Here is a 27,687-nt window from a genome sequence, read left to right as displayed (position 1 = left end):
ATGCAGCAGAATGTGTATGAACTGCCATGTAGTTCTTGGTAAAACTTAAGCAGGTTTGGCCCCTTTTACAGAAACTGTGTGAACGATCACAGTTAAAGGCAAAGCTGATGCCTAACTTAGTTGCCTATTTGCTGGTTGTAGTACACTACAGTTGAGCGAAAGATGTTTCATGTACTATACTTGGTCGTTATGATTTAGGGCACCCATAAAGTCAAGGCACTTGTACACAGCCATTGTGAGTGCATGTGTCGGCTTTCACTTCCACAAAAATGGTACGTTCCAATCAGTTATTCCACCGATGCATGGCTATAAGCATTACTAGTCTTTTATTGTGGTAATATTTGGCACGGAATATACCGCAAGCATTTCACACCCTACAAGTTCTTCAACAGAGAAAATAGAGCAAAGGCAAACCATCTGTATACAGCAGGTAAGAAATGCTGTACACAATGGCTCTGGTGATTGTCATCATTTAGCAGAAAATGGGATGAAATTGAGAGCAATAAGTTACACTTTGTTGCAACTGGTTTCGAATATCGCTGCTTCATATTTATGGTACATTAAAAAATTCTTGTAAACTGTGTACTTCAAAGCACCTTAATTGTATTTGCAGAGAGAAGGATGTTCGCAGCATTTATGTTTGTAAATGCATTTACGTTTGCAAACTCCATTGGCATTACATTTCACCGAGCATCAAAAAAGAAAAGCACTGTACTTTCACTGCATAAATATACAGATGCACTAAAAAAATGTTTGGTCATCCAAATAACCTCACTGCACCAGCTCCGTAATCACTAAGCGTTGCACAACTACAAGCTACGAGAAAGAACTGTATGGAACCCATCAGAGAGGAGGTTTGGAGGACACAAGTTTTTGTGCTAGCAGGAGCCAGTGCAGCCATGAATTTTGTGGAGAGCTCTACAGCTGGAGTATTGTATTGCTGCCTGAAATGCAGTGCCACACAATTATTGTTTACTAGTCACTCTTGTCCACGCTCTAATGGCTACGAAATTGAAAAGAAATGAAGGGAATTATGCGCAAAAAATTGCTTGTATTCAAGCACATTCTTTGGATATAAACAGAACAATGTAACAGTGCTGGTTAGTAAAACCAGTGGAGTTTAAAAATTTTACATGCAACATAAAAAACAATGACAGAACTTCTCTTCTGAACAGAGAAACTTTTGCTAGAAACTAAGCAACAGTACCAATTTGTCCAAAGGTGTACTCGCCTTTCTATTACTACTTGAAAGATTTCAGAGGGCAGCACTTGAATGCATTTTTTTTATTACTCGCGCTAATGAACTTCGGTTACCCATTCAACCCGTCGAGCCCGTGCAATTGTCTCGCCATAATCGCTGGCATTGCGCAAGCTGAGTGAGTACAGCAGGCATAAACAAATTCACACTAACATAACGGCGAAACTGCAGGCTGTTTGTTAATCTTGACATGAGTTGTTCAACCAGTGTAAATCTAGTACGCTTGCTTAGCCCAAGATGAAAATCCTGGTTTCATTCTTTCAGCGCGCATACAAGAACATGTAGTTCCCCTCCGCCTTGATCACTACAAAACCCAAGATAAACGGCAATGCGTTTGGACATACGAAACATGTTCACTCATCTTAATGCGTAAATAATAATAATAAAAAAAAAAGACACATCACGTCACGTAGAAAATTCCCTGGCAGTGATATGGGCAATCGCAGGCTTCAAAAAGTTTGGCTGGGGATCTCACACCATCCTTCAGCATCGGACAATGGTAAGTATTCTGAAGCACAATGCGCAATTTTTCGAAGTCACCACCACCCACCCAACCCAGCGGGCGGTTCTGGGGTTGCACGCACAGAACCGGGAAGATTTGTTGCACAGCTGGCACACACCATGGCAGCTGTCACCAGCTGGCACACAGCATTTTGAATCGGCTATAGCGTGATTGCGCAATGGATGCTAGCGTGGATTCAAAAATTTTTCGGTGCTTAACAAAATCATCGCAAAAGCACATATATTCCCGATGAACAGTTTAGAAGCTCTACAGGCGAATTTCAAAATGTATTTGGGACAGCTCTGCTGCTGCTACTGCCACTGCACAGCGTGCAGCGGATGTGACGGCTGTGTGGCCTCGACGTCAGAGACATCAGAGGCCCCAAAGGCCACGCCCCTGTTGGAAAGTAGACGAAACAGAATAGCGCGTTTCGGTTCGTCTGCTTTTCCAAAAGCAGACTGTTCCAAGAGCAGACGGCCGCCCCATTTTTTGTTATTCGCTTATCACACTGCCTGCCATACTCGAAATTTTAAAGACCGGGCACGTGGCGCCAACAGAAACCAGAGTAATCAGCGTTGCCAAACGCAAAGTTCGTTCAGCGCTAGGTTCGTTCAGCAACGCTGACTACTCTGTTTTCAGTTGGCGCCACGTGCCCGGTCTTGAAGAAAAATTTCGAGTATGGCAGGCAGTGTGATTAGCTAATAACAAAAATCGGGGGCGGCCGTCTCCTCTCGGAACAGCCTAGCAGACAACGGCAGCAGCGGCCTTTGCTTAGTGCGCATGCGGCTACCCTCGCCGAGTTTGCCGTATCACTCCATCACGAGGCGCTGATCGACCGAACGGTCGACGCTCCGGTGCTATTGGTAAAAAATTGGGTGGGTGTACAATTGGATAGATTTCAAGTATTCAGAGAACTGCAGTCCAAGGGCTATCAGGCACAAAGCTAATCACTTTCAGCTAACATAAAATAAAGTTGTTTTTGCGAGACTGGTTGCTTCACAAAATTCACACCCTTATGCACCAAACCAGTACTTTGCAATGGAGAGCTCCAGTCTAGGCATGCTCAGAGAACATGTACAGGTGCAGTCAAAAGTAATTGGAGCACGGGAGCTGTGGCCGAACTGCATCGGAGCGCCGTGTAGGTGCACCGGCGGTAAACGAAAGGAGCAGAACACGCATGCGCGCCTGCCGACGGTGATAGCCCATCTATACTTCTCAACCCACTTCTTTTAACGCAGCTTCGAGCAAATTATTCGCAGCATACTGGTCTCAGCGATGGCGCTGATAGCATACCCACCTAAACATATTAGAAAAGAAAAATTGTCATTTCAGACCCTAGCGATTACGACGCTTCTCCAGCAACTCGTGGGCGCTGAAAGTGTGTGAGCGACGCTGCCAGATACCACCTCTGCTATCAGCGCCATCGCCGAGACCAGTATGCTGCGAATAATTCACTTGAAGCCGCGTTAAAAGAAATGGGTTGAGAAGTATAGATGGGCTCTCACCGTCGGCAGGCGCGCATGCGTGTTCTGCTCCTTTCGTTTACCGCCGGTGCAGCTACACGGCGCTCCGATGCGGTTCGGCCACAGCTCCCGTGCTCCAATTACTTCTGACGGCACCTGTAACTATGCAGTGGTACCTAATTATTTGATATGCATCAAAATTTTTTGTGCATGCCTCAACAAGTCTTTGGCTGTATGCTAGGGGCACATGGTGGACACTGTAAGAACTGATGTGAAAACGGTATCGGATGAGCAGCATTTAAGGGGTCATTTCAGCAGTTCTTTTCACTAAAAAATTCAATGACGAGAAGTGTAACAGTGTTAATGTGTCAGCATTCTTTGGCAAGTCGGCCCTTAATGAAAAAAAGGGCAGTATGTACATGCTATGTAAACACATAATCAGGCAAATTAACATGCGTAATTATGATAGACTCATACCTTCAGACCCGATAGGAATAAAAAGCGTGACGTAATGCACTAATTGGGCATTTAAAAAAGGCTTTGGAACCCCCACATTTTGTTGTCACACTGCTTATATTTCCCCTTATTAGATGTCTTTCTAGCAATGCGTTTGTGCTTTGTGAAGCCGGTTTTACAGGGCTGGATTTAAATAGCTCAATTGGTAGTTGTTTGCTAACGCATGAAACAAATACAGAGAAACTTAGTGGGTTGGCCTACATACAGGAAGCGCCGATTAATATTAGACAATACAGGTCCACTGTTGACATGTCGACCTTTTGGGTACAGCTTGAAGCACATCGGCAATGAAAGCAATACAGCTGCTCGTCATCTAGAACAGTCAACGTCACGCACGGCACCTGCCCACTGAATGCCTCTATCCCACAAAAAAAAGAAGCGTTCACAAAAGATAACAATGCTGCGCACCACTTTTTCAGGAGTTACGAAGCACAGCACGATATTTGGCTTTCCACAACTGCCGGTAAGAGGCTCACCCACCAACAGTTGCTTGACAGAGCTGGCACACTACATTCCAATTCCCGGACAGAAAGCAGGCAGCTTACCAGCAGTCAAATTACATGCCTGAAGCACCAGAAACTGGAACGACACAGCGGTTCCCACCGCAGGCATGCCACCGCAGCCGAAAGCCTCGTAGCACGCATGTTAACGCAAGCCGCAGTTTCGCAAAAAGCTACTAATACATTGTTATTAGAAACTTCACTCAATTTAAAAAGGAAACAAAAGTACATGCTTGGCAGAGCGGATACACCAACACAGTGCCACTCCGCCTTGGTCGGTAGGAAAACCATAAGGTAAGCGGCGATGCGTTTGGGCATACGAAACATGCTCGCTCAGGCGTCGAGCACACCGTGATGCGTAAATAAAAAGCAAAAAAGAAGCGAACACATCAAGTCACGCAGTAAATCCTTTGACGATGAAATGGACGATCGCATGTTCGGAAAGTTGGCTGGGAATCTCGCACGGTTTCTCAGCACCTCACAATACAACGGCTTATGAAGCACACGGCGCACTTTCATCATAGTCACCACCACCCACCTAACCCAGCGAGGGGTTATGTGGTAGCACAGCTCAGCGAAACTTTACGGCGCAGCAGCTACAGCGTAGCACAGCTTGTTAATCGCACACAGTGCGCGACATTTTCCTTCGCTCAGCGGATCGGCTAGACTAGAGCGTGACTTCGCAATGGATGCGGGCGTGGATTCGAAAATTTTTCGGCGCTTAACGTAATCCTCTCAAAAGCGCGTGTGTTCCCATTGACAGTTTAGAAGTTCTACAGGTAAATCGTCAAATTTATTTGCGGCAGCTCCGTTGCTGCTACTGCCACTGCAAAGCGTGCAGCGGATGTGACGGCGGCGCGCCGTCGACGTCAGAGGCGTCAGCGGCCCCGAAGGCCACGCCCCCGTTGGAAAGTAGACGAAACGTAATAGCGCAGCCCGGCAACCGCCGCCGCCACCAGGAATCCAACCGCCGCCGCCAGGAATCCAACCGGCATGAGAGGGGAGAGCTTTACCTCTCCCCCACGCAAGCTGCGCGTTCTCGCATTGTTGCCATGGCAATTATAACGCCTTCAAGGCCAACATGGCGGTGACGTTGCTAGGGCAACAACAACGCAGTAATGTTTCCCCAGGCTCACCAGGGGAGAATATGCCGCATGAGTCGCAGTTAGCCCGGACGCTGGGTTGAAGGTATAGTGCCTGGAATATACTGGCACTATGGGTCTATTCGTTTCACCTGCACCGCGTGAACCAGTTCAGGCGGTGCCACACTTCGCCGTTCGTTTCAGCGGTGCAGCTCGCGGCACCTGAACCGCGCCGTTCGATTCACCGGTGGTGCCGACGGGTGCAGGACGGGTTCATGGCTTTGCCTGCACTCCCTGCCGAGGAGGTGCAGAAGCAGACGAAAAATGTGCAGGTCTGGTTCCGCCGATGGCGGAACCCGCTTTGCACCGCTGTGAACTGGTTCTTGGGGTGCAGGCTGAATGGGAGGAGGCGGTCTCTTAGCCTTCAACCCAGCGTCCGGGCTAATTGTGACACTAGCCTAGCGCCATATTCTCCCCTGGTCCGCCTGGGGAAACATTACTGCGTTGTTATTGCCCTAGCAACGCCACCGCCGTATTGGCCTTGAAGGCGTTATAATTGTCATGGCAACAATGCGAGGGCGCGCAGCTTGCGTGGGGGAGAGGTAATGCTTTCTCCTCTCATGCCGGTTGGATTCCTTCCCCCCTCCCCGTCCCCCCCATTCCCACCCGGCAACCACCGCCGCGGGCAAGCCTCGCTCCGACGGCGCGAAGCCACGCCGCTCGAGCAGTAACGACGCCAGCTCGAATATCACTTGAACACTTTATTCGCGTTACGTGCGCGAACGCGACGTGCGGCGAGAAACACCGATGACCAATACAACACAGACAAGGCTGTCTGTCTTCAAGCACAGCACCCTATCCTTCAGCTCAGCTTCACGTAGTGCATACGAACGAGGTTCTCACCTTTTGCTAACGGCACTTAACTTCGCGTTACGATTCATCCTCGTGTTCTTGGCGTCCCTTTTGCAGCACCGTAATGTCCGAGGAAGCACATACGAGAAATCGCCCACTACATGAGACGCGCGTCGGCCTCGAAGCCTCGCCGTGCGGAAGCACAGAACAGGGAGGATTTTGCGGAAGCAACTGCGGTGACCGTTATCGCGCATGCGCGCCCCCAGTCGCGCCGGAGAGAAGCGGAAAGAAAAAAAAAAAGAGGGGAGGAGTGTTTCCCCAGCGCCACTGCCTCTACGAGCGCAATAATAGAAGCGAAACTAGAAAAAAGTAGCATTGGCCTGGCTATGGTTTGCGCGCCTTCTTCAGTTGGCGGGAACCCTCCCTGTTCTGTGCGCCAACTCGCCACGGCAGCTTGCTCTTACGGGCGGACCCTTTTATGGCTTATTACGTTATTTACGCCCAGATTTATTTTTCTACGAGTAGACTGCTTTTATATAGATAAACAATGCTTGTGTTAGGCTCTTGCGACTTGCCTGTGAACCACAGTAGCGTGGACTCCCAGCCGAAAGGTCAAATTCAGGTAACACTCCCTCTCAAGATTGTCTCGTATTCTGTGACGGAATTTTTAATCTATTGTTTCCGCAGCTGATTATTGGACCCATGTTTTCGGGCAAAACGTGAGTCGGTTATTTTCCGCTCTGATCTGCCTCTTAAACTTAACCAAACGCTGAGCAGTTCGAAGTGCTTACGTTGCAATTGCTTCCTTTGCGTGTTTCAGAACCGAGCTCATGAGACGGCTCAAGCGCTACGAGATCGCCAATCACAAGTGCCTGATCGTCAAGTATGCGGGGGACACCCGTTACGACGCCGAGAACATAAGTACTCACGATAAGTGAGTACTAGCGACTCACCTTTGACTTCTTGAATCCTGAACTTCTGACCTTTGCACTTGCAGGCAGGCCATGGCAGCCGTGAAAGCCACCACGCTCATTGACCTCAGGGATATGATGTCCGACTTCAGGATCATTGGCATTGACGAGGGACAATTTGTAAGAATACCTCGACACTACAATATTGGCTATTGTAGTGCTCGACACTACACTAAGCCAAATTGGGGCTGTTGTTGTGTGGTGTGGTTTTGCGGGATTCCAGTCACTAGCAGCCTTATGTGAGTGGATGAAGGTGTAATTCGTTATTATTTGAATGCCAAGAACGTATGAGCAAACCGGGCCACTATTCATCTGTGTTGTGACAGGAATGAGTAAAGTTTCGTAATAACAATTGGAAATTGGTGTTCCACGTGAAAGCGGTATTCCACGTAGTAACAATTGGAAATACGTGGAACACTGCTTATCATGCCTTCAAATGAGTAGGGTGATGTGAATCTTGCTCCTTATAAACTTGCAAATGAGAAGCAGAACAACATGTACACACACTGGAAACCTCTCTCTCCAAGTACACACCTCACCATGTGGTTAGAGCTAGTGCAGCTGGAACTCCTTTAGGATTCTTGTAGAGCGCAGTCAGCCTTTTCCCCATTGCAGTGTGATTGCAGTAGCACTTGTATGTAATTTCTGCAACTTTTTTCTTTTTCTTTTTTGCTGGCACGAACCGTTCTACTTTATGCAAGGCAGTCATGCAGCGCTCGCACCTTTTTGCTCCCTGCGTCAATGCTGAGATGCACACAAAAAGCAGCGTAGAGCCAAGTGCACTGGCCTTTGTGTATATGGCTAGTAGCGTGTGATGTCATAGAAACCTCTCCAGAGGATTCTCCCCACCTTCATGGCATCGTTTGAAGAAGGCAGTGCTTCAGGCTCTTTAACACGGCAGCAACACTCGTGTAATCTATTCAAGCATGTTTAGAGCGCATGAGTTTGAATCCTGTCGTGCTTCACTGAGATGCCCTGAAGGCACATGTCTTTCCTGCAGTTTCCTGACATTGTGGAATTTGCGGAAGACATGGCAGAAGCGGGAAAGATTGTTGTCATTGCTGCCCTGGACGGGACATATCAGCGACAGGTGATTGATTGATTGATTGATTGATTGATTGATTGATTGATTGGAATGCTTCACTGATTCAGACGCTATGAAACTCCGTAGACCATGGTGGGTGACGACAAGTTGCTCAGGTTTGGAGTGTTGACTGGTGTTGAGGGTGAACCCAGCTTGCGATTTTGGGGGTGAAGCCCCTTAGGGGCTCAGGCTGTCAACGTCTCATGTTGTCGTAATCGTCGTTTCTCATGTAGTCACAGTACTAAAACACCGGGAAACCTGTTTACGCCTCGAGCTAGAACGTAACGCGTACTAAGAAAACACCGGGACATTCGTTTCTTCCTCGCGCTACAGAGCGTCGTGCTTCAAAGACACAAGACTTTTACAGCAAAGCTGTTTCCCTATACCCCCCAACGGTTTCATTTCCATTGAAAAAAACGCCAAGGCGCCAAGAATACGCTTATACACTGCATGCTTCGCCCCTTCCCAGGTTTCACGTTAGTGGAGATGGTCCGGGATTTTTTCTCATCAATTCAAATTGCTGGATAATTAAAATCATTGTCCCATCGTCATTGATGGGGTGTCGGTTACACTAATCTGTTTACAGTGATGAATTATACTAATTCATTTACACTTTAAAATGTTAAAGAATTCGTGTGATTTAACGTTCCATTATTTTCTGCGGATGTTCTGTTCCCTTCTGATTCGAGTTATTGAGGTTGTGTTGTAGTAGAGTTGACTCCCGTTAATGCAAAGTCCACGGGAACGGCAAAACACTTCGAATTAACCGACCTTCCAGTCAGTTAAACAAAAAGCATGAGAACAGCATTGTTATTAGCCTGCCTTGATAACGTTCAGGATCTCGAGTTTCGTCGCCAAGTTGACAAGGCTTGCCATGATAGTTGAGACTTGTTGCTAGAATTAGTCTGAATCATCCACCGGATAAACTGCTGTCGGCTCTGTGCGTAACACCACAGAAAAACCTCAAAGGAGATGAATGCTGGCGCCGGTGCGAGTCTCAACTGGCGTGCCATTCCATCAGCTTCTCAGTTATGATGGCGCCAACATGAGTACAGAACAGTTTTTTTTTGTGTGTGTGTGGTTGAAAATTTTGAATTTTATCGAGAAATGACAGTCACCTGGATGCTTCTTGTTCAAATTAACTTTTAATTGACCAACGTAACGAGTTTTAGCTTCAAATTATCGAGCAATTTCTTCATTAGCTTGCGCGTAAAATTGCCAGAACCAGAAAATCACTTCCATTTAACCAATAATATCAATTAAGCAACTTCAAATTATCGACATTCAACTCTATCACAAGGAGGGCAATGACAATCACAAAGGTGTCTTTACTCTTACAGACAGCAGCATTTATTGGGCTAGAAAATCGTTTGTCTCTGGCCAGGGATGTTTTTATTTGTAACGTCGGCACTGTCTTCAGTTTTGTCACCCCGTGCCCCTCGTACTGTCAAAACATCTAATTGTGCTTCCATGTCTGAAGTACCTTTTCATGTGCAAACTTTGAAAAGCAGTAACAATAAGTGAACAGGTTGCTTTAATGGTCAGCTTGAGTGCCCTAAGGTGCTACTATTGTCTGTTTTGCCTGTTTTGGAATGGCAGGGAATGTTTTAAGTGCAGAACACTTTAGAAGCTTGCCTTGTCATCGTAGTTCGCTCGCTGGACCCAAGTATAGCCACATGGTGTTCTGTCGTCGCGGTGTCCCACAGACTTCGAAAGCCAAGTGGTTTATACAGTAGGAGGGTTTGTAACTGGGCTAGTTGGTTCATTGCATGAAATTGAACAGCGCAGGGACGGGACTAAAGCGTGAACCGCATGGAGCGTTTTCTGCTTGTGAAAACGCGCCGCGCACGCCACAGGCGCGCTGACTCTACCGCGTAGCCACCCGGACGCTGCGCGCGCCGCCGCCGGCGGCGGCTTCGGCAGCGAAGCGGTGCCGGGAGTTCGAGCGACCATTTCTAACCGCTCTCTAAAATGCCCCTGAAGGCACGCACGAAGTTGCTTGTGAGGTAAAGGAGCTTATAATGTGGGCGAAAACTGTACTATAAAACATCATCCGCGCCGCTAGTGAAAGCGCCCATTCAATTCTGCTGGGGTAGTAAGCCTAAACATCCCCGGCGGAGCCAGCCGGCTGTCTTGAGAGCTTCGAAAACGCTGCTATGAGGCGCGCGCCTCCCCATTGGCGCAAGTCGCCAGGCTCCTCCCACTGCCGCGCGCGACGCGCGTCAAAATCTAGCCAAGGCAGATGCTGCCGCGGGCGCGGAATCGTCCACACGAGCGTCGAAAAAACGCACGCGCAACGCCGACGCGCGCGAATCGCGTGAAAAAACGCTCCATGCGGTTCGGCCTTAAGAGCAGAGGCGACAAACACGGGCGCTGACTAACAAAAGTTTATTTTTCGAAAGAATTGTTCAATTTTATGTTTATACAGTCATTAGCGTTCGACACTTGTGAACCACTGGCACTTGGCATACATCTCCCCGTTGTTTAGCACAAAGAAAAATTGGTACATTTGAGGCAAAATATACGTATTTAACCGGCAGTGCCCGCGTTCATTTAGTTAGGAACGCTCGTTGGGTTGGTTTTTACGATAGTAAGTGAAAAAAGGTGTCAGTGCAATGCTGGCACATGCGGGAGGAAAAGCAAGCACAAAAAGAACAGAACTCCCACTGACACAGTTTCAGGTAGGGGGCGCGCGAGCACTGTGAAGGCGGGAAATATGAAATGCCTTGGACAAACCTGCATTGAATTTATCGAAAGAGGAGTGAGACAGGGCGACGAAGAGTGTGATGGGTGATAGCAGTGAGCGAATAACGGCGCCAACAGCTTTCGCATTGAGTGGAACGGCTTTAAATTTCTGCACCTTGCTTCGCAGGGGTTCCCCAACATCCTGACCTTGGTTCCACTCTCGGAGAGCGTCATCAAGCTTTCTGCAGTCTGCATGCTCTGCTTTGCAGAGGCTGCGTACACGAAACGCCGGGGATGTGAAAAAGAGGTTTGGATCTGCGTTTTATTTTTATTTATTTATTTGTGCAATACTGCGCACTATGAGTGGCCAAAGCAGGAGCGGTTTATCAATGCAACAATGTGGTGAACCCGTTGTAGACAAAGAAAAGGAGATTGTGAAAGCAAGTAATCGTAGAGCAATGAACAGTTTAAGGAAATAAAAGAGAACAGGCGTATTTCATACAATACGAATAAGATACGAAAGAGAAAAGCAAAAGCGTGTCGCAATAACAGAAATTTTAAACAATAACAGAGAGACTGGTCGCCGGCGCGGGATGTTAACATTGTTACATTTTATTTGAAGAGCTGATCAGTCAACTGAGGTGCATTGTTAAGGAGGTTATGTCTTGCAAGGTATTACAGTCACTTATTGTATGGGGGAAGAAAGAAAATTTGAAGTTCGTGCGTGCAAAAATCGGAGTAAATTTAAGGGGGTGATAGTTGCTGATAGGTCTGTGAGGCAAAAGTTGCAGATATGGTACAGGGTCAAGTGATGGTTTATGGCTCCAAGGTTGGTAAAGAAATTTTAGTCCTTTTTTTTTTCCCCGGCAGTTCTGTAATGTCGGGATGTCATTTATTTTCATTCAGCTGGTTGGCGAGTCATGTTGGCAATAACGATTATATATGAACTGGATGGCCAACCTCTGAATTTGTTTAAGTTAATAGCGTTGTTAGTGCAGGGATCCCAAATGACATGCGTATAGTTAGTGTCGTAAAAGGCTTAGTTTCCACAGTGTTGATGCACAAATTGTGTTGATATGCGTTAACCAGGTTTAGTTATTTGCTAACGTTATGCTGAGGTATTTAAAGTTATCGGTGTGAAAAATTTCAACGCCCTTTATTGAGTAAATGTACAAAAAAAGGGAGCATCTTTTGTGTGTTATGCACATAAACATTGCTTTGGTTTGGTTAAGCTTCATTCCCTATTTGTTGCACCAATTAGTTGTAAAATTTAGACTGTTATTGAGGGTTATTTGGTCATCAGTTCATTCAACAACTCTGTGCAAAAGACAATCGTTAGCAAATAAATGAGTGCCAATGCTTTCATGGGCACAAGAAGTTATGTCGTTAATATAGACCACAAATAATAAGGGCCCCAAAACGCTTCCTTGAGGCACCCCAGAATTAAAGGATTGCAGATCTGAAACGTACCGCCTTCATAAACAAATTGTTTTCTATATTGAAGAGATGAGGCATCCACTTTATTAGTGTAGATCGGGCATCGAGTTGAGATTTTCAAGGAGACCTGAATGTGGTACCCTATGAAATGCTTTGCTGAGATCAAGAAATGTTGCGTGAACTGGCTTGCTTTGTCACAAACTGAAGAAAAGGTATGTACAATAGAAACAAGTTGAGTGGTGGTAGTAGACAGGCATCATTAATGTGTACATTCAGACTCCCAACTAAGCCTGGATGCAGGCAGAAAATGCTTGTTCTAGGTGAAGCAGGTCAAATAAAAATTAATTTCAAAATAAAAAAAAAAAGCCTGCCATGTTCATACTCTTTGCCTGACTTGAAAATTTGCTTTGTTTCTAATTTCTCTTGCTTATGATGGCCTACTTACTTTATCGTCAGCCAAGAGCTCGGTAGATAGGTGTGCGAAAACTTTGTACATCTGAGGGGACTTCAGACTGGAAGCCGCATTCTGCTAGGGGCAACAGTTACATAATTGCATTTTCATAATTCCGCTAGTTATAACCGAAAGGAACTGGTCAATGACATCTCTAAATTATTCCCCCTATTCTGTCTTGAGGGAAGCAGGCCAAAGCTGCCGCAACCAAGTCCTAACCACTGTAGTTTTTTTCAAGTATACAACTTCACACAATTAGAACTGGAAGTCTTTGCTTCAGAAGTGTGTAACTATCTGTTGATTTGTACAGAAATTAGATTTTAAAAAACAAAGGGGCTTGTACCACCATTGCAGTAAAATGAAAACAAATTTTTTTTTTTTGGTAACTATAACTGGTCATTAAACAGCAAATGAGCTTAATAATCAGTTGGGAGAGGCTATGCCCTTAGGTTGCTGGGTATTTAAACTCTTGTTTAACTATGTCCCTAATGGACTACAAGCAAGGAACAGAATTTTGACCGCTTCATAATTTCAGTCTAAATGGAGCAAATTCGCCTGCTAATTCACACCATGTAGAATGGGCTATAGTAAGACGTCTCAATGGAGCCTGTTTACAAAATAAAAAAATAAACTTCCCAATCACGAGGACCCTCATTCAGCAGTTGGAATAATTTTGGCTAACATTTTCATTGGAATCTGGCTGGCTGTGATGGTTTAAAGGAGCCATGAAGACAAAGTGCAAGTTTGATTCCTTAAAAAAAACTGCATTGACCCAGTAACAGCCGTGCCAATTTTAATGTGTCAGAAAAACAGAAAAAGCAGGGCCGACTCACCAGCCAGTTTCTTGCCGCATCCTTACTCTGCCACGGGGACTTGTTTGTGCGACTGGCTGCCATCGACCACAGCCAACGCCAAGCAGCATGACTGTGCCATTGTAGTGGGGCCTCCAGTTTTGCTTTTTCATATCACTTGAACGCTCAAATACTGTTAACATACCGATAACCAAATTTTTAGTATTTTCTCTATAACACGAGTGCTGACATCGTGTGGCACAAAATGTAAAAAACTGTTTAATATTACAGCGAAGCTTTAATGTTCTCACTGATGGCGCCTCTAAGCGAGTATGCCCTGCAGGGAAGCGAACTTTCTCTGACCATGATGATGATTGGGAATGAAGTGTAGCAAAATTACAACGCTTCGCGTTGTGAGGTGAGCATCGACAGTCGTTACCCACAGGGTGATGTAGGATGAAAATGGCGTTGCTCTGCATGCCTAAGGCTGCTAGCCACAAGAAGTCAGGCCTAACTTCCTGTTTTGAGGTTCGTGACGATAGGTGTAACGTCACATTCTGGGGTTTGACAGCTCAAAACAGCACCCACTCAAAAAATTGCTCATTGAATGCCAAGCAGCAGTTCCCGATTTGCGCCGACACACCGAAACCTAAATGTTAGGCCAACGAATGCACACCCGAAAGTTGCTGCGGGTATTCCGGAAAAGTGGGCGTACCTCCAGAGTAGCACATACTTACAGTGTGGGATTGGCCAGCCAAAGAAACTATCACGAGAAAGCTTCGTGTTCAACCACTGTCGTCGTTAGATGGAAGGGTGCATGGTTTTTTTCCTAACTTTTTTCAGTTAGAGAACATCTTTTGGGGCCGAAATGGAGTTGAGTTACCTAAAGGTTAAAGGCATGGGAGAAATACCCATATGTATGGTAACAGAATATCATGACTGGACGTACAAACACCACAACTCTAAAATATGGAACTTGGGAACGTGTTTATTAAACCCTCCGCGTAACTGAGCGCAAAACTGCACCCGCACACACCACCAAGGCTTGTCGAAAGTGCGCTCGGCGTTGGATAGACAGTTGGAAATGCTTTTTAAGTTTCATAACCGTGCCTTCCAAACTGTACTTGTTTTTGTTGTCGCTGTTCAGGTTGAAGTCATCGGAGGCGCTGACAAATACATGGCGGTTTGCCGAGCTTGCTACTCCGAAGACGATGTGCCCTCCAAGGCGTCTTGAACGGCCGTCTTGAAAGGGACACAGATTTATGTAATGTCTCCCAGTGATGCATGAACACCTTCGTTATGGCTCCACTAAGTACCTATCCTTTGGGTTGTCTGTAAACCATGGGTTCACTGCTTTTATCTTATCATAATCATTATTGACTATGTGTCAATGATCTCTGTGCTCACGAAAGTTGCATTTCACTTACATTCTCTCCTTACTTTTTTTTGCTTCACCTTTGAATGTATCCAAACAGCACCCCCTTCTTTGCCTTGTAGGGGAAACTCATTTTTACCTATGACGAAGGCCAGTTCAGTCCTGAGCAAGGCATATTATTGACGGTCCAATACGTTATGTAAAGTTTGCACTATAGTGCACTGCTGTTCACACAACCGGTGCAATGTCCTTAAAGGAGCCATGAAGAGAAAACACAAGTTTGATTCATTCGAAAGATTGCCTCGTTAGAACCATAACGACACCACTTATAATGCAAACTTCGCTCAAATAAGCTACATAATTAGGAAAAAAGGAAATGACCATGCGACCCACCAGCTCATTTTCCGCAACAGAACCTGTGATGTCACTTGGGAATGCTCTGCGATTGGCGGAGGCCGGCAAAAGCAAACGCATGTTAGGCAGGGCTTACAGTTTGCATAGCGAGCTAAATGCCCGTGAAACATACTGCACATTCTTCTTATGACAAAGAACGGTGGAGTAAACGGTTGAAGGTCCGAACGAACTCGCAAGCGTGTGCGCCAATGCATACGAAACTACCGCCGGCCGAGCTCGACATCTCGCCGTCGCGCAGACGAATTTTCGGGTTCGAGGCTCTTCGGGGCCAACGAACCGTTCCAGCACGCACAGCCGCGACCTTGCTTCGTATCGTAATCCCTTCACAGGAGGTTGGCCGTCATATCGCCAACCAGCAAAGGTAAAAATAGAAACGAGGGGAGTAAGGAACAGCAAGAAGCGACGAGATAGTGCCAGTCGTCGCGTAAGTTTCGAATGGTGTTGGCTTGCTGCTGTCGTTATGAGCTCGTTTCCAGTTTACAACCACTGAAAACCTCAGTTTGTTCGAGTACTTTCGAACGGCTTTCCATACACGACACCGGCCAACTGGCATAAGTGATACTGCTACTGAAATTGAACTATTATTAACTGTAATCAAAATACGGCACATACGTACCAGTCTATATTCGTCCGTCGCGACGGGGCTGACGAGGCAGCGGTGCCGACGGCTGTGCGTTCGTCTGTTGTGGCTATCGCGGAATGGTCGCTTTCCCGTCCACCGCGTATCCCACAACTCTTGCCGCTCGTGCACTTAGAAGCATTGAGCGTTTTTGTGGTGTGAGGTTGTTAAATGCAAGCCCGAGCTCCTCGGCGAGAGTTTTGTTCTCCGGATCAGGCGATTCCATGACTAGGGCTGCGGGTGCACTAGGTTTTACTAGTATTTTTAAAATGGCTGCCGTCTCGATCGACTCCCGCGTGTGGGTGCTATATGGAGTCGACATACTAAGTATCTGTTTCATGGACCGGCTCTATGACGCCATTGTACACGTCACGTAATGTTCAATTTTAGCGGGAGATTTAAAATTTTGGCTTAAATTGCCTTATTTGTCAGTGAATAGAGCATCATTTGCTTCCGGGAAAGCGCTTGGGGTACTATGAAACACCTAATCTTTCGAATAAAACAAACTTTTGTTTTCTCTTCAAGGAGCCATGAAGAGAAAACAAAAGTTTGTTTTATTCGAAAGATTAGGTGTTTCATAGTACCTTAAGCGCTTTCCCGGAAGCAAATAATGCTTTATCCACTGAGAAATAAGGCAATTTAAGCCAAAATTTTAAATCTCCCGCTAAAATTGCACATTCCGTGACGTGAACCATGGCGTCATACGAGCCGGTCCATGAAACATACTTAGTATGTCGACTCCATATAGCACCCACACGCGGGAGTCGACCGAGACGGCGGCCATTTTAAAAATACTAGTAAAACCTAGTGCACCCACAGCCCTAGTCATGGAATCGCCCGATCCGGAGAACAAAACTCTCGCCGAGGAGCTCGGGCTTGCATTTAACAACCTCACACCACTTGAACGCCCAATGCTTCTAAGTGCACGAGCGGCAAGAGTTGTGGGATACGCAGTGGACGGGAAAGCGACCATTCCGCGATAGCCACAACAGACGAACGCCCTGCCGTCGGCACCGCTGCCTCGTCAGCCCCGTCGCGACGGACGAATACAGACTGGTACGTATGTGCCGTATTTTTATTACGGTTAATAATAGTTCAATTTCAGTAGCAGTATCGCTTATGCCAGTTGGCCGGTGTCGTGCATGGAAAGCCGTTCGCGTGAGCTCTCTGCTGCGACCAGAAAGATACAAGCGTCAATGTGCGGTGTTTACGGCATTTTTTTCCCCCAAGGTCAGAGCCTTTGGCGGCGATTTGACGAAGTCGGCGACGAGCGCCAGCATGTCCCAGGAGTGAGCTAACGTAAGGGTCCCTGCCGTAATCACTTCCTCGGAAAAAGCGAGCACACTCGTACTTCCTGTAGCTCTCTTTCTTCTCCGTTTGCAAAGTTCACAAAAAGTAGCCACTTGCTTCGCCGAGGTTCGTCGTTGGGCAGCACATGAAAGGAGATCTCCTCATTGGCGGGGATGTCGCACTCCCTCGACGATTTGCCCGTACTACATGGGCAATTCAAAACGTAGCAACGAAATTTCATTAAAGTACTCGAACAAACTCAAATTTTCAGTGGTTGTAAACTGGAAACGAGCTCCTAACAATAGCAGCAAGCCAACACCATTCCGAAACTGCGACGACTGTCACTATCTCGTCGCTGCTTGCTGTTCCTTACTCCCCTCGTTTCTATTTTTACCTTTGCTGGTTGGCGATATGACGGCCAACCTCCTGTGAATGGATTACGATACCAAGCAAGGTCGCGGCTGTGCGTGCTGGAACGGTTCGTTGGCCCCGAAGAGCCTCGAACCCGAAAATTCGTCTGCGCGACGGCGAGATGTCGAGCTCGGCCGGCGGTAGTTTCGTACACATTGGCACACACGCTTGCGTGTTCGTAACTTCAACCGTTTACTCCACCGTTCTTTGTCATAAAAAGAATGTGCAGTATGTTTCACGGGCATTTAGCTCACTATGCAAACTGTAAGCCCTGCCTAACATGCGTTTGCTTTTGCCGGCCTCCGCCAATCGCAGAGCATTCTCGAGTGACATCATAGGTTCTGTTGCGGAAAATGAGCTGGTGGGTCGCATGGTCATTTCCTTTTTTCCTAATTATGTAGCTTATTTGAGCGAAGTTTGCGTTATAAGTGGTGTCGTTATGGTTCTAACGAGGCAATCTTTCGAATGAACCAAACTTGTGTTTTCTCTTCATGGCGCCTTTAATTTCATTGCCCATCTCACTGCATGTGTTGTCATTAATCACGACAATAAAATTCTTATACCATCTGTGGTGCGTACCGGGTGATTTGAGCCTTCATGTTCAACGGCACGGTACAGCTAATTTATTACAGATCAAGCGCTTTTGTAGACTGGTTGCTTTCCGTTCCACTGCCCTGGAGCGTACAAATGTTCTGTGCACGGAGACAGCGCTGGTAATGAATTCAAAAGTTACGGCTGTGGCTGATGTTCCAAACATACTCCCAGCTTACAGCTGGGACACATTGACACTTTTATCATTTACTGGCTTAATGAAGTTCTGCAACTTTCTTGCACTATGCATGCAGGGTGTGTACTGCTTGAATACACAGTGGCAAAAGAGAGAATGGTGGCTAGAGTTTTCCCTCACATTTTTTGCCCGACTGAATGCACATGTTTTGGATTGTGTGCTACGGTGATCTGAGCCAATATGCTGTCAGTTCATTGTGACACACTTCAGTTAGGAAACTTGCTCTTCGTGGGTGCTAGGCCTACTTTCCGAGAGCAACACCAGCCGGCATTTTGCCCTAACTAGGGGTGGGAAGTAAGGCATCGAAAAAACGTGGAGGCAGTCTAGATACACGGCACACCAGGATTGTTAAGTTCCTGATGAGCTTGTACCTTGATTGCCAGATTCCACCAGAATGACTGGTGTCCCCACAGCCACCACAACCTCAAACGATGCAGTCACCGTCCTCGCCAATTTCAACAGACCTGCCGAAACTATTTCTCTGGCAACATCTCTTGGCCAACACTGAAACTATATTTCAAACTCAAAGCAACTTTCCATTCTATCATTGTGAGGGGCCATGGTCACACCTCTTTACCTGGGAACAAGGTGGCACACACTGCTGCCTGCAGTCTTTATCCCCAGGTGCTCCTGAAGGGGGCACCTGGGCCTGTGGGATCGAAAAATTGCCCGAAAAAGCATTTTTCTAGATATCACTTCTCTTGATTTGCACAGTTTTGCCTATGAAAATGCTGTATGTCGAACAGTACCAGATACTTATAAACACCATAGAGGCCCGATTTCAAAAAAAAAAAATAATAATTTTCCCATAATTCCCCATTTTTTCGCCACAAGTGGTACCGCAATGATACGAAATTCTCGAGAAGTATAACCCAGCATGTAGTGCAGCTAGGAAGATCATTTCTTTTACACTGAGAAGCTGAATGTTTGAACCATCCAATATGGGAAGCATTTTGTGTTTTATTAGTTTGATATGCATTATTTTTAATTGGTTAGCACTAGTAGTTCAAACATAGAGTTTAGAATTTATGTAAATGTGTATGTGATTGCAGAACAAAAAAACTGCTTCCCACATCTTATTCCCTACAACTTCTGCTGTCTATTCATGCCTTGCTTGTAATCCTTTGTTGAGTGTTTTTTTTTTTTTTCCTATTCTCAAGAACAATCAAGAAAATTTTTCGTTCATCTCAGAAACCAGTTACCTCGCATCAAAACTAATCAGATATTTGAAATAAGCTAAAAAACTGAACAAACCGATGAAGTTTCGTCAAAATTGGCTGGAAAGCAAAAAACAAAAGTTTCTGAGACCAGTGTGTCTAACCCCTCTTCTCGTTCCCAGCTGTTACACAGACATCCTCTAGCATGACCACCAAAGCCGCCCTGTCTAACTTCCTCCCCACTCACTCTTCAATACCAGCGATGCTTTCCTGTGGCGCCACCTGCAAACCTAAAACCTACTTTAACTCTCCATTACATATCCTTTGTGACAAACCCATACGACTTCCAAAAATTCCACACTCCCATACCACGTATCGCTTTGTATGCGAATGCCCCGACCACCAATTCCATTTGGCTTGGGGATCAGATAAGCCCAACCTCCCAAGCCAGGGCAGCGATGTGGGTGGCGGCTTTTTGAACCAAGATGCCAACCACGTTTCCTTCCGGCTCCAATAAACATTGCTCAACATTTGCCTGCCTCCACTTCGGTCTCTCATATGCTTTCACGCCAAGTTTTATCCGGCTATCTGGATTGGTTTATCCCTTACTCTCATTTCAACAGACACCGCATTTATGCCTTTGCAGATGCTTGTCAAGGCCAACAATTTTGGGCTCTAATCAAGGTTACATTTTCCTTCACCAGGTCCTGGCAGGGCACGTAGTTTAAGAATAAATTCATTCTCGTTAAAAACACGAGCACTACATCCTAAGAACCAATCAATAACTGGCATTTTGTGGTGATGGTGCTGCAATGCACACAAGTAATTTAAACCACCTACTGTGTAATTGAATTATTGAGGGGTATATTAGGCAGAGGTTCTCGACTGCATAAACAAATGGCAATACTGTAACAAATGCACCAAAAAGCTACCTTTGTTGATTACTTAGCTGTTTCACTGACACATCAACACACCTTTGCAGCTGCTTTGGGAAGCTTGAGCACCTTTTGTGCCGGAATTAGTTTGTGCTGTACAGCAGAATTTCAGGATTCATTGTCTAATTATATCAGTATAGCTCTGTCCCTGAAAACATGTTTGCTTGGTATAATAAGGTCACCTTGCCGTTCTGCGATACCCAAAGTAGGTGGAAATACTAATGGTCACTCGCTGCCTCCAACTAAATGTGTTCCCACACCAATACTGAAGCACCAAGTCTCCATATGCCACATGTGAAGCAGTTGACGATTACAGGCTTTCTCAATCAGCCAGTACTAGATGTCTGCGAGGGGCTTTGGCAACAGTTATGCCGTAGCTAACTCGCAAACTGAAAGTGGACGAAGCAGTTCATAGTTGGAACTGACAACTTGCAAAAATCTTAAATCTTCACGGCAGTTGGTCAAACGTCCACATTTTTTTTAACCACTCGGAACTTGAGATTTGCACGACAAAGCGACAGTAAAACCTCTTTATAAGAGACACTTGGTTATAACAGACATTTGAATGAAGATTGTTTAGTCGGTTAACCTATGTTCGCCACGTTAGCAACATTGTTTACAAGAGACCACGGTTACAAGAGACATGTTTCTCAGGTCCCTTGAGTGTCTCTTGTGACGCAGTTTTACTGTAAGTGAAAAGCAACGCGCACGAATGCTATGTGAGCAATTTTGTGCAATTGAAGATGACAATGTTTTGGGTAATCTGAATTGGTTACATGTGCCATCGCCTAATCAGCAAAACTTTGCACATTCTTGCGAATAGTATCAACTGTTGCAAGGGAAGTACTTTGCTGTGTTGTGAAGAGTGACTATCATGCAGCAGCAAAGAGCTAAGTGAATATAGCTTTCTCATGTTAACCAGCCCACCCATCCAGTACAGTTTCGTTTGAAATTTGTGCAACTGTCCATGTCCATGTTGTACATGTGCAATTGTCCATGTCAATTGTCCAGAAAATTGTCCATGTGTAAAAACATGGGTGACCATATGAAGATAATGACACGACTATAACCTGAGCCTTTTGCACAGCAACATTTCAGTCCGCAAACAGGGTTTGCTGCTAGTATTCTTCTGCTACCTGCCATTAAAAACCGCGAACAAAAAAAAAAAGTTGTTCGAGATTTCCTCTACCTATTTTCACCACTTTAAATTTCTCTCTTGAGATGGGTAACCGATGCGAAAGTCGCTGAAGAAACCATGAACAAGCAACCAAAAGTCAGCAGACTTTGTAACATCAAAAATACATATACTCTTTATTGCAACAATGCCATATATACTAAACTATAATTACACTTCCATAAACAAAAAAGGAAGAACAATCTGCATCGACTCGCATCTCGGATGGACCAAGTTGCAAACACCGAAATGGAATGTTCGTTGTCAAACACAGGCACTTTGTACATTCCTCCCTCCACTAGTGTTTGCCTTGGCAAAAAATAAAACAACCTGCATCGATTGAGACACCCTAACGTTCCTTCAGTACTCTCTATTGCACTTTAACCACTTCACGGCCCCCACAACTGCGCTAAAAATAGAAGTCCTCACTTTTCTAGACATGAGTACTACACTTGACACACCATCTGTTATAAAAGTCTTCCGAGCACTTGATTACACACCAACATCCCCTTCACCTTAGAGGGTAGTTATCGCTTTCCACGCAACGTTCTTTTACAAGCACAATTCAGGCAGACCTTGGCAGCAAGCATATTTATCAACAGTACACTATGCCACTTTAATAACCTTGAGGCAGAATATATTATGTCAATGTTCTTCGCATATCTGAACAAACAAGTGTACAAACCATAAGGCAGGCACTGTTCCAACAGCACACCTAAATCTACTATCACAAACACTCGACATCACTCGAAGTATGCTAGAGCACCTACTTTCTGAAGTAGTTACACACTGGCCAAACTAATGAGCAAAGCAGAACTGAGCGGCGTTTAAAAGGATGTCTCTGAAGTCTTTTCGGCGACAGCAGGCAGAGTACTGTAAAGTTTTCTCAATTTCCATTATAAAAAAAAAACAGCCCCTCTATTTCATCTATTACCGTCTATGGGAGCCAAGCATGTCAGATTTACACCTAATGCGAAAAAATTAAGCAATAGAAAAAAACTAGAATGGCTTATTTAGATGTAAAAAAACGTGAATGGGTATTGCCAGCAGTATTTTAGACTACAAAATGCGACCTTCCTGCTAAGTTTGAGCACAGTCAAGACAGCTGTTACACTGAAAAGCTTGTTTAAAGAGGCTCACGTACTGAGGCAACACCCTGTACTTGACGCTCCAGTTCGAGCATTTAATTTATATTTAATAGTTCCCATTCTCCCCCCGCCCCCCCAAGGGGCCCGTCAAGGCGCAGCCACCATCCGAAACAAGTGTGCAGGGCCCCAGATAGGTCAAGAGGCTTTGAATAAAAGTTGACACGACCTCCAGTTGTACCGTGGGAAGTGGTGGAAATTCAACAAGTCTAAGAACGGGCTGTGACATCTTGAACTACAACACAGCACACTGAACAACGCAAACAGTCTTAGACTTAGTTGCTTTCTCAACAAGTAAGGGATGCAACAACGCAGGATGCGAAAAAAAAGTTTGCTTGCATTGGTAATGGCCGAGAATGCAACAGAAACAATACAGCGATACATAAATTTATGAGAAAAAAAAAAGCTTATACAGTGAGAATACTGGGCCTGTTTTAGACGTGGAGGAAGAACAGCACTAACAAAAGAAGCCACGACATCGAAGCAAAACCACCGGCTTTTGTTTCAACGGTAACTGGAATGTAATGCAGTACTAGTAATCTTTGCCTCCAGCTTCTGGCCGACAATACTGGTGTGGAAACGCAGTTAAGTAACGAGCACACGAAAAAAAGATGAGCAACTGTCAAGTCGTACACAACTGTCGCTGCTATGTGATCACAAACAGGAGGGAATAAGAAATTGCATACACTCTTACAAAGTAGAAACCCTGCTAATCACCATCATGATTACCAGCCTATCAACGCCCACCGCAGGGCAAAGGCCTCTCCCATGGATCTCCAATTATCCCAGTCCGGTGCTAACTGCGACCAATTTATCCCCGTAAACTTCATCTCATCTGCCCATTCCTCAATAAGTCGTCCTCAACTTGATGACTCAGCGAGCAAAGGAACCCTGCTAATATGTGCCTTGAAATACTTAACAGCTGCGTGGTGAAGGTTTGGTCCATTTCTAACTTCTGTGCTTCAGTACTGATTTTCATACATCCCTCGAGGTCCCTTCAAAATGTCTCATTTTGTATACGGCGTCTGCAACTGATCTATAACATAAAACTACCTGATAACTGCTTTTAAGGCACAGAACCTTATCCTACTGCTAAAGATTGGCCCAAACAAGTGGGTGGGGGATATGGAGGTTAGCACTGGCCTCACCTAATGGCGCAGCAGTCACCAATGAGTCAGGTTGCTCTACGCAGCACATCTCTGTACTCACTGCCGGCACCACAGCCATTTCAGTTCCTCTCAATGCCGAGAGCATGCAAATGGATATTAATGCCTTCGTATTCACAACTCGCTTTTTTTTTTTCCCCCTGGATGTTCATCACCCTCCCCCCTTGCTTCATCTTCTAGGCCGAACAACGGTGATGGTTAACAAAACCCGTATAAGTAAGGAAGGATCAGTTCACCATAAAACACCCTGCCTCGTTGCTAAGTGTGTCACCAATGGCAGCCAAGATACATATCAGATGGTTATGGCTACATGCACAAAGCCCTGACAATGCATTTGAGTTAAACAAATCACACTAACCGCCAAGGCACTTCACTTTACACAGTTCAGTTTTCTCGTCGGTGCTAGGTTTCATAGAAATTTAGCCAAGACGGCAAAGTGTGTGTTAGAGACTGCACGCATAGAATTTTAACAAGGCTAAGGCATCCTTGGAACAACAACAACAAAAAATCCAAATGTGTATTTGGCTCGGGACACCCGGTCAACTATTGCCACTTGCAGCGAGTTTAACGGCTGGGAATACAACTCTAGCCCCAGCAGAATAACCACCACACATTCTGCGATCATAACTTAGTGCAAACTTCGGAACCAACCAGAATAAACATAACTCACACAACGATAATTTGCTCCCAGCAGCGCAAAAATGGTTAACGAACAAGCTAGAAGCACCTCTGAAATGTGGAATGAACGGTGCGCGTGCCACGAGTCCAAACTTAACAAGGTTTACAAAAATAGCACTACAGTTTTCAAAATAATCTTTGGGGCTCAGAAGTAATGCGACACGTAAGAGTACATCCCTTTTCAATGGACAACAAGAGTACAAGAAATGGAAGACTTCAGCTTCAGGGGCACACTGGCGTTTCTGGAATGGGTGCCTAGCCTACCCTCCAAAAAAGCCTAACCACATAGTCCAAGTAAAGGCTCTGCTGTCCAAAGCGCTGGCAGCAATACAGCTACTCGGCCAAAACGCCAAACTCCGCAAACCAAGCAGAACAAGTCTTTTTTTCATGTGCCCATCATCTTCAGCTCGCTGCGCACCTTGTGCAAACGGTGCCGAATGTTGACCATTGCCAGCTGCGAAAACGTACGACACTAATCAGTAAAGCTTGCTAGCATGCACACTAAGACGTTAGAGCATTCACTTGCTTCTACACAATACAAAATAAAGCTCTATTTACACTGTCTTTGGGGTTTAAAATGAAGCTTTCATTGCAAAAACTTGGCACACTTTCCGGTTTGTCAGTGAACCAGTACACCGCTTTTGCACAACGTCACCAACAGAAGTTGCGTCACTTTGGTGATACAGTGGCTGACAATGCTGTTGATGTGTCTACAAACCTGAGAAATGGCCTGAGGGGTTGCACCATTTGGGTCTACCCGAAACAATATTCGGCCCTCTAAACATTCTATGATACGAGCGACAAACTGAAATGGAATATGACATGTAATAGGCAATGAAATATCAAGCGTGTTCTCTAATCACAGGGGCAATGTTGAGTCTGCAATACTTCTCATGACTAAGGCACCCTCTAAAAGGTGCACACATTTTCTAAGTTTGTTTTTTAGTGTTTTCAAGATGAACATTGAAAAACAAACTCAAAATGCCAGGATGGCTTTAAACGGCAAATACCTTGTTTACGGCCTAATGATAACACGGATAATGATGACGGATAGCTCATGATAGCTCATCAGGATCTACCAAAGGCTACCAGAGTTCCACACCTTCCACAGTGTCATGCACAGTCTCCCTTTCCCTCACACAACTGCAACCTGTGGAGGCAAACTCGTCACAGAACCAATTTATGCACCAGCAACCACCACTCACAGGCACCAAAACTCACAAGGAACTAAGTTTTGGAATCAACTCATCCCAACTTTACACTGCAATACTATCATGCAGTGAGGAACGTACCACAATTCCCTTTGAAATTAGCATCTACAGGAGCGAATTTGTGGCCCGCGATGAACAGGCACAAAACACAAGCGGCAAAAAAGCAGAAAGCAAACCAACATGCGCAGTCGAGCATCCCTGAATCAAATGCCGCGGTGTCTGCGCTACGAGCATTTATCCCTCAGCACCCTTCTCTCCAGAAGCATTGGATTAGATCGAGAACAATGTTGGTTAAAAAAAAAAATCGGGGCTAGTGACGACGGGGCGCAACGCTTTTCCTATCAAACAAGGTTGCCGTGCGCTCAGCAAGAAAAGGATCAGATAGCCGAGCGTGGCCAGGCACTAGAAACAGAAAATAAAGAAGGCATGCTTGTGGCGATATGGCAGGGCCTTACTGTAGCTGGGCGCTGGTTCCTGCGTTGTCATCGAGGCACAGGTGTGGCGGCTTTCGGCAGCATGTTGGCGACAGCGGGCGCCATTCCGTTCCACAGGCTTCCCAGCTGCGTCAAACGACAGAAAGTGTAAAGAGGTCGTCCCCAAAGCTTGCATTGGTGTTCCAGCTACACCTACACTGACATGTCATAAAGGGTGAGGGTGGGGACTACTTTGGGCGAGTTTAACCTCTTCTAGCCTGAATTCAGCGTAAGGCACGAAAGTAATTTTTTTGATTTCGTTTTTTCTAGTCTGCTTATAAAGAAGCCACATGAGAATTTTTACACATGCCGGAGTTTTCGGAACAAACCTATAATGTGACATTTTCTTGCAACCAAAGTACTTAGATTCATTTAGTAACTACGAGTTTCAATGGATGACCACCGATGAATGGTGATCAATGGCATAAGCCGGAGAAATGACAGCAGTCAGCACTTTACTCCCCTGAATGGGACATATATGATGATACTTCTGCCATATGTTGCCATCCTTGGGTATATTCTGCCTGAGCACAGGTAAAACAGCTACCGATTCTTTGTTCTGGTTGCACGGCTTACAACTGGCGAGATGCGATTTCGCGACAACCGGTCATGAGAGATTAAACTGCCCAGAGACCGTTTATGTGCACTGGAATAGCGTACACATTGGTGTTTTCACAGCTAACCTCAGTCAAAAACATGGCTGGCTAAGTTTCTCCGGTCATGTAAGATCATAACGCCGGGGGAAACTGCTTAATATATGAGGCAACAGCGATGAGATGGCCATAACTCGAACCGACAATAAAAAAAAAATTTGCAATATATGTGAAACTTTTTCAGAAGGCTTCCCTAGAGCTCAGAATCGATCTGCAGCTTGCAATACTAAAGTACAAGACTAGTTACGGTAGTTCATCAAGGGGAAAAAAAAATGGTGATGCTCTTGGCGTGGCTTATGCAAACCACAACCACAAATGAAGGACGACTGACTGCTGGGTTGCAGTTCTCACTATTACAGCTGAAGTGCATAGTCGCACTTGCAGAGTGCCACTCTAAAGGACCACTCTTAAGCCCCCATTATGTGTTTTGCCTCCATTGGCATAACTGAGCAAACAACCTATTGGCGCAGGGGAGGGTGAAAGAGAAAACATGGGGTGCAGCAGTAACGGATGACAGGCACATGAGGGTCAGGAAAGCTAGGGAGAAAATTGTGGACAAGTGATGTGGAGCACATGGTGTTATAGTCAAGCTAACAACTATGGCTAC

General features: G+C 45.6%; 2 protein-coding genes across 4 annotated transcripts in view; one reads left to right on the top strand and one right to left on the bottom strand.

The window, feature by feature from the left end:
* Window positions 1-6,417: 6,417 nt before the first annotated feature.
* On the top strand, window positions 6,418-15,289 carry LOC144138543 (thymidine kinase, cytosolic-like). Of its 3 annotated transcripts, none has more exons than XM_077670887.1 (7): window positions 6,418-6,795; window positions 6,861-6,892; window positions 6,994-7,056; window positions 7,171-7,264; window positions 8,145-8,234; window positions 11,101-11,220; window positions 14,740-15,289. In XM_077670887.1, exons 1-7 carry the CDS (start codon window positions 6,721-6,723, stop codon window positions 14,824-14,826), a joined length of 561 nt encoding a protein of 186 aa, XP_077527013.1. In that variant the 5' UTR covers window positions 6,418-6,720; the 3' UTR covers window positions 14,827-15,289. The 3 variants fall into 3 exon arrangements, with proteins under 3 accessions (XP_077527013.1, XP_077527014.1, XP_077527012.1); XM_077670886.1 differs by having other exon boundaries at window positions 6,446-6,795; window positions 6,994-7,107; window positions 14,740-15,285; XM_077670888.1 differs by lacking the exon at window positions 6,861-6,892 and having other exon boundaries at window positions 6,445-6,795; window positions 6,994-7,107; window positions 14,740-15,285.
* Window positions 15,290-21,863: 6,574 nt separating this feature from the next.
* The window catches only part of LOC144138542 (sorting nexin-8-like), a 31,778-nt gene continuing 25,954 nt past the window's right edge, over window positions 21,864-27,687 (bottom strand). Inside the window, exons 13-14 of the mRNA XM_077670885.1 lie at window positions 26,410-26,514; window positions 21,864-25,197 (exon numbers count right to left, since the gene is read on the bottom strand). Coding sequence (XP_077527011.1) covers window positions 26,437-26,514 — 78 coding nt within the window. The 3' untranslated portion in view covers window positions 21,864-25,197; window positions 26,410-26,436. The remainder of the gene's footprint in view (window positions 25,198-26,409; window positions 26,515-27,687) is intronic.

This window comes from Haemaphysalis longicornis, unplaced genomic scaffold (assembly GCF_048455015.1).
Source record: "Haemaphysalis longicornis isolate Haplotype H1 unplaced genomic scaffold, Haemaphysalis longicornis Haplotype H1 scaffold_5, whole genome shotgun sequence".
Classification (NCBI taxonomy): domain Eukaryota; kingdom Metazoa; phylum Arthropoda; class Arachnida; order Ixodida; family Ixodidae; genus Haemaphysalis; species Haemaphysalis longicornis.
This window is presented reverse-complemented; position numbering and strand designations above follow the sequence as displayed.